We start from the raw sequence: 17,745 nt of genomic DNA on the forward strand, positions 1-17,745 counted from the left end.
AATTAATCTATTAATAACTTATTTTTTTTACTTTACTATGTATAAACGAAAAAATAATTTTAAAGTTTTTACGAAAATTTTTAAGAATTTTAATTATTGAATTCTAAAATGGAGAAATTATATTAAATATTGATAGCAAATTATCTCAAAACTTGAAACAAAAACATAAATGAAAGGATGATTAAATTAAACGACCAACAAATGAAACAAATCGAAACAAAAAGAAAGATAAAGGATCAAATGAATGAAATCATAAGCGAAACAAAAATAAAAGGTTCAAATGATAAAGTTGAATCGATAGATAAAGAAAATGTAATTGAAAAAGATATTTTATTAAGCATAACAATAATTACGATTGATGTAATAAGATGAAGTAAAAAAATGGTGTAAAATTTTTATAGGAAAAGTTTAAATAAAGCTTATAAAGATTAACAATATCATAAAAATGAATATAAAAATGAATTTATAGAAAGTTAAATATAAGCTTATTTATAATGTTATATTAATGCATGATCAAAAACCGTCAGAACGATAACACTTTTATTGGAAGCGAGGCTATACCGGTTACTGGCCCTCCATTGATTGTCAAAAATGACCCAGACTACATGGCCCTCGGTCCTGTGAATGATGTAGTAGCTACTTCCTATCCAATAAGATATACACATACAAGATATTAATTGGTCAAACAGTTGGTCAAGTAGTCAGCCGACATTGATCATTGGTTATACTCCGTTAACCATTGCCATCACCTAATTTTAATAAAAAAAAATAGATTAATATTTATTAAAAATGAATCAGAAAAAAGTATAATAAAAGCTTGGAGTTATAATAAAATAAAGGATACATTATAATCTGTCTTTTAATCATCATTATTCATTAATTCACTAATGACGTTCCATAATTAGAAAGTTATTGCTAGTATTTATTGTATGAAACTAAAAAATGGTACTGTCTCGCTTGTAAGACCTAAATATTATATATCCTACGAAAAATGGTTACTGGTCTATACAATAATGTTTGCACTCGTTCATAATCATGATTTTTACTTTTTTTGCTGCAAAGTTTAATTAAAATTGAATATTTTTATGGATTTGAATGGTTAAACATTCATGTGAGTGTAAATTATTTTAACAAACTTTAAATATACCAGACTTTTTTAATTACAGCGAATTATCTGGAAATAATACACATACAGTATATTATTATTTTTAAACACAGTATAAACATTCTGTATATCGGTCGCATTTTTTTTTACGTAATTTTAAACATAAACGTTTTAAGAGACGATTACGAATTATGGAATATTACACAGTTTTATTACGTGATTTAGGTCGTGATCCACCTCGGATGAGCCGAAATCACCTAGTGAATTTATTAATTGTGGGCGCAGTATAATATTTAAATTAGGTATATGAAATTTTTGAGGCGTTTAAAATATTATTACTATATTTGAATATCAATAGAATTATAATTTTATTTATGAATTATTTGGGGCTGTTTATCCCGTTAATTATGGTTATTAATCAACATTTACTTTCTTTTTAAAATATTCGATTCTTTTTACCTTTTTCTTATGATGAAAAAGTGCCATATTAATTATTTTGATTGATGGTTTTTAATGGAATTACTAAATAGGGGAGACTATCGAATCTTAGTTTTTTTTTGAATTTGAGTTATGGGGAAAATAAATTAGAAATATTTCGTTAAAACTTTTGTTATATGTATTGATTTATTTTATTATGGAACTCAGGATATATTAATATTTTATTGAATTTAATAAAGGATTATTTTGTAGCTTAAAATGGCAACGTCATTAATTGACGGACTTAAGTACTACGGTAGCGGCAAACTTTAGGTTCCGTAAATACTTTTTAGCCAGCTTATATATTAGATTTATATAAATACTTAAAAGACCCATTTTACCGTTTAAACCATCAAAGATATATTTTATTTATGCGATTTCGTGATATTTTAATTACATACTTATGTATACATGTCCATACTCCATACTAGATTGACTTTACAACAAAAATCTACCATCCAAATATCAACAGTAATGGAATCGTATGTGAACACTAGCGCTTACCATTTCAAAAAGTAAAATTTCAAAAATAATTTTGTTATGTAATTCGTTACAATTTTCTATGCAAAAACTTGTTTATTTACGAATGATACAGACCAGGTACAGTATATATTGTTAGCGATAGTATGCTTTTGGATGATAAATTTCTGACGATCATCTTCCAAATTTATTCACTTTTTCGCTTAATTTGTAGTTTGTCATACGATCTACATGCATTTTTTCATAATTTCGGAAATGCTCAATGTGAACTTTTTTGATTCAATTTTATATAGCTATATATATTGCTAATTGCAATAGCTATATAGCTATAGACGTTGTTATTGCAATATTGCTTCTTTGATATCATTAGAATAAAATCACAAAATATTCATTTTTGTGCCACTTTCGCTACATATTAACTTGAGGCATCAAGCAATAAGTTTTATATTTGTATTTGATTTTGTTGATCTTTATTGATTTTCAACAAAAATAGATTCAAATATATTTCTTGTTCGTTAAAAAAATTGAAACGTGTAGATGATCATGTAGATCTTGTGATAATCAAAATAAAAAAGTGTTAGACGAAATTTTTTTTCAAAAATTTTTCTTTTTTTATAAATTTTTTTACATTTTTTTCTATTTGTAAGATTAAATATTTGGATATTACATAATCACTAATTAAATTTATAAGTGTATTTAAGTGTATTTCTTTTAGAAAATAATGTGATATTTCACAAAAAATATTTTTTCTTACTATTTTTATTTTTAAACTACTTGAATTTATAATTAATGAAAAAATTAATTAAAAATTTATGTCAGGTCATTTTCAAATTTTTATCATCTCAGTTCTTAATTTTTATATTACATTTATTTTTTATATAAAATTTTTTTAAATTAAACTTCTTTTTCCAAATATACTATAATCTCCACTTTGGCCAAATGAAATCAACTTCATTTATTAATTAAAAGTTGTTCAGGCATGTTGAAACCACTTGAATATTAATTTTCATGAATATAGGTATAGTGCTTAGAGAAAATTGCATTTCTTGATGATATTAACTCTCTTTTCTGTTTTTTAATTTAGAACGTAATATTTCCACTTTAGACAAATGAAATCAACTTTATTTATTAATTGAAAGTTGTTCAGGCAGGTTGAAACCATTTGAATATTAATTTTCATGAATGTAGATGTAGTGCTTAGAGAAAATTGCATTTTTCTTGATGATATTAACTCTCTTTTTTGTGTTTTAATTTATAGCGTAATATTTCCACTCTAGACAAATGAAATCAACTTTATTTATTAATTGAAAGTTGTTCAGGCAGGTTGAAACAACTTGAATATTAATTTTCATGAATGTAGGTGTAGTGCTTAGAGAAAATTGCATTTTTCTTGATGATATTAACTCTCTTTTCTGTTTTTTAATTTAGAGCGTAATATTTCCACTTTAGACAAATGAAATCAACTTTATTTATTAATTGAAAGTTGTTCAGGCAGGTTGAAACCACTTGAATATTAATTTTCATGAATGTAGGTGTAGTGCTCAGAGAAAATTGCATTTTTCTTGATGATATTAACTCTCTTTTTTGTGTTTTAATTTAGAGCGTAATATTTCCACTTTGGGCAAATGAAATCAACTTTATTTATTAATTGAAAGTTGTTCAGGCATGTTGAAACCACTTGAATATTAATTTTCATGAATATAGGTATAGTGCTTAGAGAAAATTGCATTTCTTGATGATATTAACTCTCTTTTCTGTTTTTTAATTTAGAACGTAATATTTCCACTTTAGACAAATGAAATCAACTTTATTTATTAATTGAAAGTTGTTCAGGCAAGTTGAAACTACTTGAATATTAGTTTTCATAAGATTTCATTTTTTTGTAGCTGTATTAACTTTAGAACACTTATTACAGCTTATGTCATTATTTTAAATTATAAAAATTAATTTATATTATTGGCTAATTATAATCACATGATACTATTTGATTTAATAATTTAATAAAATATTATTATTTAAAATTAAATTCATATAAATGCAACTAATATTAATAATTATAATTTAAGCAGTAAATTCATTGACCAATTCTTGTAAATTCTATGCTCAAATTATGTAATTTCTTTGATCAAATCAATATAAATTCAGTATAAATTATGGTCAATCATACACATGGTGCATTTTTGTGATATGGAATTGTGCATTTTCCTATATCCTTATATATAGTTTAGATACATTATTTTTAAGAAAAAATTGTATAAATCTTATTAAAACATGATTTTTTATAGGGTCTAATTATAATAAAATTTTATTATTCAGTAACAATTCAATTTATTTATATCAAAGAATTTTTTTAATTATAAATGTTATATTTGGGGGACGAAGTCCCCCAGCAAATCGCATATTCTAGTTGAATTAAGAACATTTGACTGGTATTACGCGTGACAACGAAAATCATCACAATCGTCATAATATCATACTATCATTTGTTGAAATTGTACATGTGTATAAGACTGATCGCACTCAAATAAGCTGCTAGTGGTATTATTAAAATTGCATATTCTGCTATTAAGTTTTTCGATATATCTGGATAATCGAACGATTCAATCAGTTTATATTAATATTATTCACTATGAACACATAAAGAAAAAAGAACCGGTAATTCAATTATAGATTGGTACTGTATACGCAATTCATATATTCTTTTCATCTTCATAATCATTATACATAATTAACTTTTAACTTCGCTTGAATTTCTGACATTTTTTTTTTAAGCTTATAAATTCGTTTTTATAATGGTCAAAAATATCGCGTCGAAATAGAGTTATACTAGTTTTTTTTTGATAAGGAACGATTTCGATTAGGTTCTTGTCCTAGTTTAGTTGTTATGTATAATATTCGGCGTAAAAAAAATCATTCGTTGAACAACCGAATTAATATTTTTATTTTTCGTTTTATTTTTGTTTTATTTTAATTTGAATAATTACAGTATTATTCAAAATATAATATATTTTCACTATCTTTTTTACTTAATGATACAGAAATTAATTGATATTAATTAGCAGTAATTGAATTATGAATTGATATTAATGTAACCCAAACTCAAATCAAACTAAATTGGAATATTCGAGGATAATTTGGACAGGTTTTAGATAGAAGAATCACGTGATTGATAATTCAAACTTTTGAAGGAACTTAACTTATTAGCGTATATTTCTATTTTTTTCAAATATAAAATGTTAGACTTCGATACTTTTAAAAATAAACATGCCTTAATGACATTTCACGTGTCAGAGAACTGATAATTGACGAATTTATCTAAAATTTATGATATATAATGTTTCACGGCATAAAATTTTAGATCCCGCTAAAACTTTTTTTTCTTTATTTAACGTAATCACAATATTATGAGATTAAATTATTATTGATATCTAAGATTAGAATGTCAAATAATGCATTTTTGATTTAAGAAATTAGTAAGATGAAAATTTATAATAATATTTATTAAATTAGATTTATCGGGTACAGATTTTTTCTTTTTATATGAAGAACCGAATTTTTTATATCTAACGCAATCGAAGATGAAGAAATGAATTACATGTTACGTATGGCTTTAATAATTATTTTAATTTGATTATTTGATTATTGATGAAAAATTAGACTAGTGATCGTATCTTTAAATACTGTATTATATATTTTTTTTATTTTTTATTTTTTATTTTTATTTTTTTTTTAAAAAAAAAGAAAGAACGAAGCAATATTTTTACCGAATTAGAAGAAAGAAAAAAATGAAAAAAATATCCAGCAAAACTAGATTTTTAAATAAAACTACAGAATTTTTTTTTTTGTTTTAACGTTTAAGATATATAAATATACGTAAATTTTTATTACTAAAATATTTACGAGAATTATACACGATATATTTATTCTCTCGAAAAAATTTACATATATCCAATATATCAAAATCAGAGGTAAATTCATTTTTACAGTTTTGTATTGATCAATCATTTTAAAGTTAACTTCACATAATTCATATATGTTTCCCGTATAGCTTAAAAAAATATTACTTTATTACAAATAATTTTGCTTAATTACGTAATAACGATTCTTTACCGTAATACAAAGTCGAATACATTTTTTTTCCCATAATTTTAAAAAGTTACTAATGTCCAAAAAAAAATTTAATAAATTTATCATTTCATTTCCCTTTCTTTACAAGCCCTTTCAATTTCCACATTAATAGCCCAAACCCATTCCTCTCTCTCAATTTTACTTCTAGTTCTAAAAACCCGAATTTTTCCAGGATTATTTAACCTTGTCTTCTTTTTAAAACAAATAACATTTCCCTTTTCTTTTTTATCCTTCCCAATATAAAGTGATTGTTCTCCTTGCCATATAACAAAAGTGCAATCTTCATCATTATCAAAACAATGCATACCATCGGGATATATTCTCGGTAGTCTATGTATTCCGTTACTTCTGGCATTAAATTTTGATGTACTCGAATAAAGTAAATCATTTTCTGTTACCTTTCCAGAATATACGTAACAATCCGCTAAATTAATATTTTCATAACGTTTATGATAGCATCGTTGTTTTGATACACCATTTATTAAATTACGCGTATATAAATTATAGCATATTAAACGTCCTCTTGTGAGAATATAATGATAATTTCGGAATGTGCCATGAAGATGTGATTTTCGATATAATAAACCTCCTTTCTATAAAAAAAAGAAATACGTTCAAGTTAAATAGTTAATTAAAGAGTTATTACATATCTTTCTCCACTTTATAATACAAATAAAATTTTGTCTTACAGTAATTCCACGACATCCATTTAGAATACACCAATGCCATATTGTTGGATTTACATAAGTTTGAAAATTATTCCAATGACTATGTAATTCATTTAGACTGTGACTATCATCATCTTCATAATCATTATTCTCATTCACTTTGGCCATATTAATTCGTAATTGGACATCTGATACTTTTCGGGCTTTCCAATATTTTATGAGTTCTTTCAATCGTTTAATCCATTCAAGCATGGTTTGTCTATTATAAGCCTATTTATAAAATTAAATAATATTAAATCAAAAAATAAAATATTTAGGCCATAAATTTTTATTCAAAGTCTCTTTCCTCACCTGTAAAACAACACTTCTACCATTATTTAAAACTAATTGGAAAGGACATCCGTGATTCTCCATTTCCGTAACTCCATAAATTTCTTCAACACTCTTCACCTCCGCCACATCAACCAGATTTATAAATGCAATAGCATTTATGATTTGCTTTATACGTCTTTTTGTATCGGCTCTCATGAAAGCATCAGTTTGTGCACATTGTTCTTGAGATTGTGGTGCGACAGCATATATCAATGGTTGAACAATTTGACTTCCTTCATCATTTGAAATTGAAGAAGTTGGTTGTGGTGGAGGACTTGTTGCGAATGGTTTTAGAAAAAAAAGATAATTATCATGAGAAGTAAAATATAATCTTTTTGGTTTCCATTTTCCCTTATTATTTGTAACTCGAATAAGGTATCCTTCTACTGGTGGAGGTTCCTATGGATTAACACATAATGTTCAACAGTTATAACTTTTTCATTCACGTAAACGAAGAAAATAAAAAAAAAATCTTAATACAAACAAATAATTTCGTTCCATCACGTAAATAAACAAAAGTCGGATAATGTTCAGTTGGACGTAATTGAAGCTGATGAGTCTAAAAATTAATAATAGTTAATTTTCTTTTTTAATAAAATAATTTTTTTTTTTAATTACACTTTCTATATTTACCCCTTCAATAAATTGTGGACAAGCCAATAAATCATTTCTAACCTTCCCTTCCTCGTTTTTCTCCCAAACAATCCACTCTAATTGATCATATCTCTTCCAACATAATCTCAAATCACAAGATTTTAGCCATTCATTTAATATATCTTCCCATTCCGGTTCGCCGCTCAATTCATCTAAAACTAATTTAGTAACTTCCTCTGCCGTGATTTGATAAGCTTGAAAATTCTCTAATGGAATTTTTACGTGAACATCCAGATCTGGTATATATACTTCACACGATGAAGGCATTGGTTTGACTGATGGCTCGCCGAGTGTAACATATAATGAACGATACCATTCAATACTTTGTTCTACAGTCTTTGGGTTTATTAAAAAAAGTTTTGTTTTAGATTTAGATTTTTGCTTAAGTGCAATGGTACAATCAACTGCTGAAAAAAGCGTCAACCGTATTGGTTTGTTGAACCTCATTTTATCAACTCGAGTTTTCTAAATAAATAAAATTTAATAAATTTAACAGAATAATAAAATAAATCATTTCTTATTAAAAAAAAAAATTAAAGCATCATACATCATCTTCGTATAGTTCTATTATTCCTGAACGTAGTTTAACAATGTATTCTCTCCAACCTGATGAATGAGTTAAATATTTTCTAGGAGGATGTCTCCTTAAAAAAGGACCACCGTACCGCCGTATTGTTTCATGATTATTCAAGCGCTCTACTCTAATTAACATGCGATCTTCTTTAATAATCATTTCAGGTTCACATATAGGATGTGATATAGATTTAGCTTCTAAATTACCCATATTACTAGAAATTGCATTATCATCGTTAAGGGATTTAGCATTCTCTACATCATTTTCACGAACATCATTGATTTCAATATTACTATCATGAACATGATTTGGATCTGTTTCTTCGTTAACATTTTCATTTGACCTTGGAGTATCATGAGATTGTTGCTTAAAAACATCTAACATATAATTTGTACCAAAAAATTCAGAATCTTTCATAAAGTGACGATGTGAAGGTGTATTAGGATATGAACGTAACTCTTCATTTGGTGTATAAAATATTTCATTACTGAACAAAGAACCATTACACCCATTATCATGATCAGCCAGAATTTCTTCAGGTTCGGAAACTAAGAAAGGCGCATCCGTAATTTGAGGTAAAGCTTCAGAACTTGGAAGAAAAAAAAAATAATAAAATTTTAATTATTAAAATATTATTATATACATAATTTTTTTTTTTCTCACGCTATCTCACTTAAAAAATTCAAATTAATTAAAAAAAAAATATAAATACTTTTGATTATCGGGAATTTCATAGAAATCCAACGAAGACATATTTGTAGGACCTTTAACTTCAGGTTCGGCTCTAAACGTTCTTTGTCTATTAGGACCTTTATGGTGAGTAGCTTGTTCACTTTTAGAAAACCAAAAAGAACTTTTTTTGTACGACCAATTTGTGGGAGTCGGACCTATGAAAATCCTACGTGTTGTAGAGTGAAGATGTTTCGACATTGATTTGGAAATAAAAGAATCATTCAACGATAATGAATGTTGTGGAGTCCATTGAATATAAGAGTTTCGATTTTTAAAACCGGTACTGCTACCGACGTAACCAGAGTCTGTGGCCATTTTTTTTTCACAATGTAATGGATGATTAAAATAATTTTAAAGAGAAAAGTTGAATTATATTAAAATAAATTAATAAAATAAAAAAAAAAAAAATAATGGGAAAATTTAGGGAGAGAGAGTAATAGTATTCAAGAAAAATCAAGCTTATGCATTTAATGGATTCGAACAATATTAAAGGGATGTGTAACAGAAATTATTACATCATATTCAATGCCGACAATTGGCAAAATTGCTATATTCAGAAAAAATGCTTATGATCTGCATGTGACGAAAGTCTGACGCCCCTACAATTCGTACAAATCGTAGAAAATCGTACAAATCAAAAATGGCGCATTTGGCACACTTGGCACGTTGAGTCACGTGACTCTTGTATAACGTCATTAATTTATCTTCAGAATAGGAAATAAAACAATAAATAAATACACCAATTATGCCCAAATAACGTTAAAATGACGAAAACAAACAAATACATTATAACATTTCTACCTAATTCTTAGAACATTCAAAATCCAAAATTATCTTGATAATAATAATTGTCATTACTGACAAAAAAGGTTAACACTATTAAGGTTAAAATGTTTGTGATTTTCAGCCAAATAGAAACACATTCCTAAATTGGGCATTTGGCCATAATTACTTGAAACCCGGCTCGGCCCGGAACTAATTATGAATATATGCCGAGCCCAAGTCCCGGCCCTGCCCGGATCGGAATTCTCATTTTTTACGTCATATTGTTTAAAAATTTATTATTTCATTATTTTTAGTGTTTTTAAAACCAGTTATTTTTATTTTATTTATTTATTTATTTTTTTTTAATAAAGAATAGAAGAAATAATTAGTACGTGATAATGTAGATCATATAAAATATATTGTATTTTCGGCAAATACACAGTGAAATTCGATATAATGGAACCATCCGTTCCATTAGTAAAATATGTCAAAAATCAACCTTGTAAACATTTAAAATATACTGTATAAAGTAAAATAATAAAAATTCATAAATTCACATAAATAATAATATTTATGCCGTGAGATTGTCATTAAAATTGACGCAACAATTTGATGATCTTTGTCAATCATTTACCCATTATCTATTTCCTTATTTAATACAAGCCCCTGAAATATATTAATTTAGTTGTATTCCGTTTTCCAGCGGAAATCCAGAAGTTCATGGTACAATATTCCGACATTCTAATTCCGATACTCAAGATCCTGACAAAATCTTAATCCCAATTTGGCCAATTTGGCCAGAATTAACGAAAATCCGGGTTTATCAGTGTAACATTCACTAATGAAAATGATATGATCAAAAAACCATAAGTTCATAACTTTTAACAAATTTTATATAATCTATTCAAATAAAATTTGGGCTGATAGGATTAAAAATCTTGAAGTATCAATAGGTATGATATCGGAAAGGCGATAGAAATAACGTTATTTCTCGGGTCTGCCCTATAAAAAATTTTATCCAAATATTTCCATTATTTCTCCGTGTCTTCCGTAAAATTCTGTGAAAATGATACATTCACGGATATCCGTGTTAGCGAGATGAAAATTTCCATGATTTAAGGCTATAAATTCCATTAAAATGATACATTCACGGAAAAAAACATGGAAAGGTAAAACACGGATCAGATTTTTTACAGGGCTGTTAGCATATCATCATTGCAGAATGTTACAAGAAAATTGGTTTAACGGTGTATCCTCTCATCAATCATTTATGCATTTTATTAAAATATAAAATAATCTGTTTCAAAAAAAAAAAAATTCTGTTTTTACTGGCCGTTAAACCTTTTTCGTTAACTGAAAGCCGATCAAAAATATATATATATATAGTAAATATTATGACCAAATAAGTAGTTTAAAAGGGTTACGGTAGAAGCCATTTCACCGAAGGGACGTTTCGCCAAAGGGGCGTTTCGCCAAAGCCATTTCGCCGAAAATGATAGAAATGATAGCGATTATCACTTTTATAAAAATATTAATCGCGCAATTAAAATAAAATTTTTTTTTTTTATTTATTTATTAAATTACATCTGATTATTACAGCTGTACGGGACACCTAATAGTTTACCGAGAGACAACTCGGTACATTCGGTAAAACTTGGTAAAGTTCAGAATAAGGTAAAACCATATCGTTAGATTTGGAGCACTGGTCCGAGAACAGTGGTGTAGTTTTTATTTTATTCTGAGTTATACCGAATCTTACCGAGTTTCTCTCGGCATGGAGTAAAAATGATGGGTGTCCCGTATATTATGAAATCAGCTGTAAACCAGTTGTAAACCTATAATGGTGTAGTTAGCTGAAAAACGGAGCTGAATTCCTGATTGCAGATCATCCTGACCCGGCAAATGACAAATGTGTAAAATAAAACTTAGACGTTGAATAATATCTTCGATTCTTACTTGTGTACTTTAATATTTTCATTTTATAGTTTCTATTTTACATTCTTTTGCCCCGACACCTAATTTTTATAATGGTGTAGTTAGCCGAAAAATTCAGCCGAAGGCGCAGTAAATTTTCGGCTAACAACACCCAGCCGAAAAAAATTCATGTTGATTTTGAATATTTTATGATTGATTCAACATCTACTATTTTCGGCTGAATATTTTCGGCTAAATACACTTTTTTTAAATAATAGTGTAGTTAGCCGAAATATCCAAATAGCAGTCATTGCTCATGTAACCTCCTAATTCACTTTATTATGGCAATAGCACCCTCTTCAAATATATAATACATTTGCAAAGTTTAAAATCAATTTAAAATTGTTTAATTGGCTAAATTAATGATTTTCGAATCCATAATTCTGGCCGAAATTTTCTTAATTCTGGCCTAAAATTTGTTAAATTGAAAATTTCAGGTAAAATGTAACATCGTATATATACAAAATAATCTCCAAACTAAATATGAAATATATAACTTCTTGTCAGTCTCTAAGTGTTTTTTGAAATATTTTTTCAAATGTCTTTTGTTTTTTGAGTTGGATCTTAGCTAAAAATTAGTATATCAAAAATAAAAAATAATGCAAAAAACTTATAATTTGTCAAAGATAGTGAATAATATAAGACTTTAAATTAAAACAAAAAATATTTTAAAAAAATAAAATAATGTATGTATATTTTCAAATACAATTCAAATCCCTTAAAAAAATGTCCCTTTTTTATTTTATTTGTATAATTGTATTGTTATAGTTTTAATGGTTAAATAAACTATTCATTAATTTAAAGAACAATTAAATATTAAAAATATTTCTTTTTTACAATTAAATTACTAAAAATCTAATATTAAAGTATGATTGGACAGAAATAAATGAGTTAAAATAATAAATATTTTGTAGTTTTATTTAATAAAAAATAATAATGCACTGTCCAAAAATAAGTATAGTAAATGTTATGTACTTCTTGTTTTCTATAATAAATAAAATTTTGTCATTATTTCATATTGTTTGCTATTTTGATATTTCGGCTAACTACACTATTATTTAAAAAAAGTGTATTTAGCCGAAAATATTCAGCCGAAAATAGTTAGATGTTGAACCAATAAAATATTCTAAATCAACATGAATTTTTTTCGGCTGGATGTTGTTAGCCGAAAATTTACTGCGCCTTCGGCTGAATTTTTTGGCTAACTACACCATTATCCTATTTTTGCAATAAAAATAAAAAGTAAATAAATGTTCAAACAAAAAATTCTTTTTATTTTTAAGTATCTTTTCTTCTATGGTATTATTACTTTAAAATTTAAGTAACTGCCGAGTGCTGATATTAATTGTTAAGCAATAAATAAATAACTTTATTTTTCTGAAAACATTTATTCAGTAAAAAATGATTACAGCAAATTTCAAAATATACGGGATACTTGAGAAATTTGATTGTCAGGTTGTCGGGTAGCCGGGTTACTCGGCAGTAGGTTGTTTATTAGAAAAGTATAAATAACACGTGACGAGTATAATGAATAGTATTATATCAGATTATATAATAACCTACTGCCGAGTAACCCAGCTACCTGACAACCCGACAATCAAATTTCTCAAGTGTCCCGTATATTTTGAAATTTGCTGTAATATATTATAAACAACAAGATAAATTTAATAAAAATTAGCTAATTCACAAATTTTTTTAGAAAAGATTTTTTCATGTATTTAGTATAAAAACAATAATGTTTCAGCAAATGTCCATTCGGAGAAATAGCTTTGGCGAAATGGGGATGGCAACGGTTATGATCATAACCATTTAACTGACCATTTAACATTTGACCAACCATTTTTAACCATTTAACCGACTATTTAACCAATTATTTAAGTAAAATGGTATAACCTACCATTTAACCAATTTTTAGTCGACCATAACTTAGCGTTTAAATTGCTATAACCGATTATGACCAACCATAACTGACCATAACTGACCGTTATCATCCCTAGTACAAACTATACTTTTTATTTACATTATTATTAAACAAGTATGAAAATTTTAGGCCAAATGCAAGGAAGGCTTTTATGGAAAATCAATTATAGTTTTTGACAAGATTCAACAAGAAAATTATTTATCAAAAAATCTATTGCACTTTAATTTAAAAATATTATTAAAGCCATATGTAAAACTTTCTTATCAAGTATATCTTTATAATAATACTTTTAAATAAACATATTAACTAATTTTACATTGGTGGATTGATATTGATTATTTTTTTTAAATTGACTTTTCAGAAATTAATTTAAATATAAGTATAATACATTTACAATATAAATGGTTATTTAAATGACTTATATAAAGAACTTTCAAAAAAGTTTAATGATCCTTTATTGAATAAACGAAACAAAAAAAATATATAAAAATACAGTTATAATTTAATAAAAAAATCTCAAAATTCCTATAACTATGTTATAATGTTCAATAAATTCTAGAATATAAATTCATATATTTTGCTAAATACAATACTTAATTTCATTTCAATGATGAATCAATAGCTATTTATAAACTTTACTATAATCCATCAATATGATTAAATCTAAACTGTTGCTAAATTTTTAGTTCTTTTTTTTCTTGGTCTAATTCTAATTTCAATTCATTCAAATTTTTTCTCAATGAATTTATATCTTCTGCCATCATATTAGAATTTAATTGAATTCTGGTTCCTTCCTGAGAATTAGTAGCAAATTTAAAAATTTTGTATTTATCAAGATTAAAAGAATTCAGCTTAAGAATATTTTCAATCATAAGGCAAACTTCCAACTTTTTATTTTCTTGAACAATTTTCTTTAAGGAATAATAATTTTTGTTCAACTCTAATAATCCATCATTATATTTTACAAGAATACTTTGAAATTCTTTAGTATATTTGTCAGTCAATTTAGAGGTTTTCATATCTCTGATAGAACCAATAATATTTCTTTCCTTATTAATAGAACTTTCTAAATGATTACAGCAATTTTGTAGTTTTTTAATGGCTTCTTCTCGTAAAGTTAGGAAATCACCTTTAACTTTCAGAAAATTATTGACTTGATTGAGAACCTGTTTTTTTCTATTGGCATTATAAGAAGCTGAAGTTCTTGATAATTCTTGTTGAAGTTCATCCATCTCTTTAAGTTTAGCTTCTTTTTCTTTATGAACTTCCTCAGTATTTTTTCCACTAGTTAATTTATTTAATGATTCTTTTTCAATTTCTTTTTTTTTATCTTGTAACTTTTTAATACGCTCTTGATCAAGGTTAATCAGTCTTTGTTCCAATTCATTTATTTTATCTTCTTTAATCTGTAAAGCTTGAGTTAATTGCATTTTGATTTGTTCTTCAATGATTAATTTTTGTTCCAATTGAGCAATTTCCTTTTCTAACTTGGCTTTCAATTCAGTAGTAAGCTTTTGATCTTGTAAAAGATCACTCACCATATTTTGCAACTTGATTCTTTCTTGTTTTGTTTGTTTATAATTAACTTGAAACTGATTTAAACTATTTTCTAATTGCTTTTTTTGTTCAATTAAACTTTCTTTGTGAGATTTTGATTCTTGAATATTAGCTTCTATTTGAGCTAATTTTTCTTGCAATTTAGTTTCATCTTGCTTTAACTGGCTGATTTGGCCTTGAACTTGCTGGTTAATGAGTTCATTTTGTTCTAACTGTTCAGTTAAATTGATTAAATTGCCAGCTAAGTTTTGCTTTTCATTTTGCATGTCAATAATTTGGGTTTGTAAAATATTTTCTTTTTCTGCAAATTTTTTAATCTGTTTAGCTAAATTAAGTCTCAGATTTTGATTATTATTTTGTTCAAATGTAAAATTCCTTTGTTGTAAATCAAATAATTCATTCTTTAACTTAAAATTTTCTTCTTCTGTTTGAATTAATTGTTTTTTAAATTGAGAATTTCTTTGTTGTAAATTAATTAACTCATTTTGAGAACTTTGATAATAAGTTTCAGCAATTTTTTCTAATTTAAAATTTTCTTCTTCTATTTGAATTAATTGATTTTTAAATTGATTTTGCTGAGATTTTAATTCTTGAATAATGGTTTCTGTTTGGACTAATTTATCTTGCAGAATATTTTTTTCTTGATTTAACTGACTGTTTTGTTTTAACTGTTCAGTCAACTTGCCATCTAAAGCTTGTTTTTCACTTTTCAGGTTTGTAATTTGGATTTGTAAAGTACTTTCTTTTTTTGCCAATTCTTCATTTTGTAAAGGTGAGTTTTGTTGTAAATTAACTAATTCCATTTGAATATTTTGTAATTCGTTTTGAGAACTTTGATATTTTTGTTTTGGTTCAAGAAATCCTTGAGAACCTTCTAGAATTAGAGTTTCATTTAATTCTTTACTAGTAAAATCAAGTAAATGACTTGTATAGCATGCTTTTGGATGAGATTCTACAACAATAAGGTTATTGTTCTCAATTGGTGCATTTATAAATTCCATAATATTGCTTTTTAATTCTTCATTAATATCTTCAATTTTCTTATCCCGAGGATAAAAAATCCAATTTTTAATAATATCTAAAACTTCTTTAGAAGATGGTCTTTTTAATGGATCTTCATCCCAGCATTTTTTCATTAAATCTACATAAAATTGTGGAGTATTTTCAATAATTTTAGGACGTTCACCTTTACAAATACTTAAAGCAAGTTGAAGATCATGTGCTTTATCATTAAATGGTGATATTTTAGATGTAAATTCCCACATAATTATAGAAAAACTATATATATCACTAGCTTGAGTGTAAGGTTGACCTCTTAAAATTTCAGGTGCTATGAATGGTAGAACTCCATAGATATCATTTTCTTTTAAAAAAGATTTTGCAAGTTGATATAATCCTAAATAATCACTAATAAAAATCCCATATATATTTCCTTCATATTCGTTACATAAAATATTACCATTATGAATGTTATAATGAATAAGATCTTTTTCATGAATAATATAAAGACCCTTAATAATTTGATATAAACAAAATAATTTTTGTTTCCAATTTTTTGTTATTTCTGTTAAACATCTTTTTAAACTATTCTTATTTGTATACTCCATTATTAATACATAATTCAAAGTGTCTGGATCCTTTGTAAATCCATATATTCTAATAATTTCATTTGAATCAATAATTTTCCACTATAAAAAATAATATTTATTAGCAAATTAGTATAAATAAATTATAATATTAAAAAAAAGATAATATTTAATCATACTTCATTTAAAAATTCATTTAAACTTTCATCTGAATTATTAAGATAATCAAAATATTTAAAAATTACTTCAATATTACTAAATTTAGCTTTATATATAGTACCAAATCCTCCTTTATCAAGATATTCAATATTTTCAAATTTATCATAAGGAATCCATTTTAAATCATTTTTGGAAATCAATTGATCCACAATTTTACTTCCACTAGTACCAAATCTTTAAATATAAAATGAAGTTGTATTAAAAATTAAAATTTAAAATAAAAAATTTACAATTAAAATTTAAATATTAAACAATATTTATTATACTTACTCTAAATAAAATTATAAAAATTTAATATAATAAATAAATAATTAATTTAAATTTTAAATAAATAGTATATAATAACTTATAATTTACCAACTAAAAAAATTTAATTATTATGAGTAAATATTATATAATTATAATAAATTAAATACAAAAAATATAAGATTATTATAATGTTTTTTACTTCAAATCACCGGGGGTGATCATCACCGTTGGCCAGAATTAACAAATTTTACTGGCACTATTTTTTTAATGCTGGTCGATCGTCA

At 25.7% G+C, this 17,745-nt stretch overlaps 2 protein-coding genes across 2 annotated transcripts; both read right to left on the reverse strand.

Annotated features, from left to right (window-relative positions):
• Nucleotides 1-6,097: 6,097 nt before the first annotated feature.
• OCT59_001681 (uncharacterized protein) lies at nucleotides 6,098-9,505 on the reverse strand (the record flags this gene model as incomplete). The annotated part of the gene is made up of 7 exons (XM_025330246.2): nucleotides 6,098-6,783; nucleotides 6,880-7,128; nucleotides 7,210-7,629; nucleotides 7,715-7,789; nucleotides 7,864-8,349; nucleotides 8,432-9,047; nucleotides 9,171-9,505. 7 exons carry the CDS (start codon nucleotides 9,503-9,505, stop codon nucleotides 6,253-6,255), a joined length of 2,712 nt encoding a protein of 903 aa, XP_025181504.1. The 3' UTR covers nucleotides 6,098-6,252.
• Nucleotides 9,506-14,524: 5,019 nt separating this feature from the next.
• Nucleotides 14,525-16,672, reverse strand: OCT59_001682 (uncharacterized protein; the record flags this gene model as incomplete). The annotated part of the gene is made up of 1 exon (XM_066143997.1): nucleotides 14,525-16,672. One exon carries the CDS (start codon nucleotides 16,670-16,672, stop codon nucleotides 14,525-14,527), a length of 2,148 nt encoding a protein of 715 aa, XP_065995203.1.
• Between the last annotated feature and the right edge of the window lie 1,073 nt (nucleotides 16,673-17,745).

The sequence above is a fragment of the Rhizophagus irregularis genome, chromosome 10 (assembly GCF_026210795.1).
Source record: "Rhizophagus irregularis chromosome 10, complete sequence".
Classification (NCBI taxonomy): domain Eukaryota; kingdom Fungi; phylum Glomeromycota; class Glomeromycetes; order Glomerales; family Glomeraceae; genus Rhizophagus; species Rhizophagus irregularis.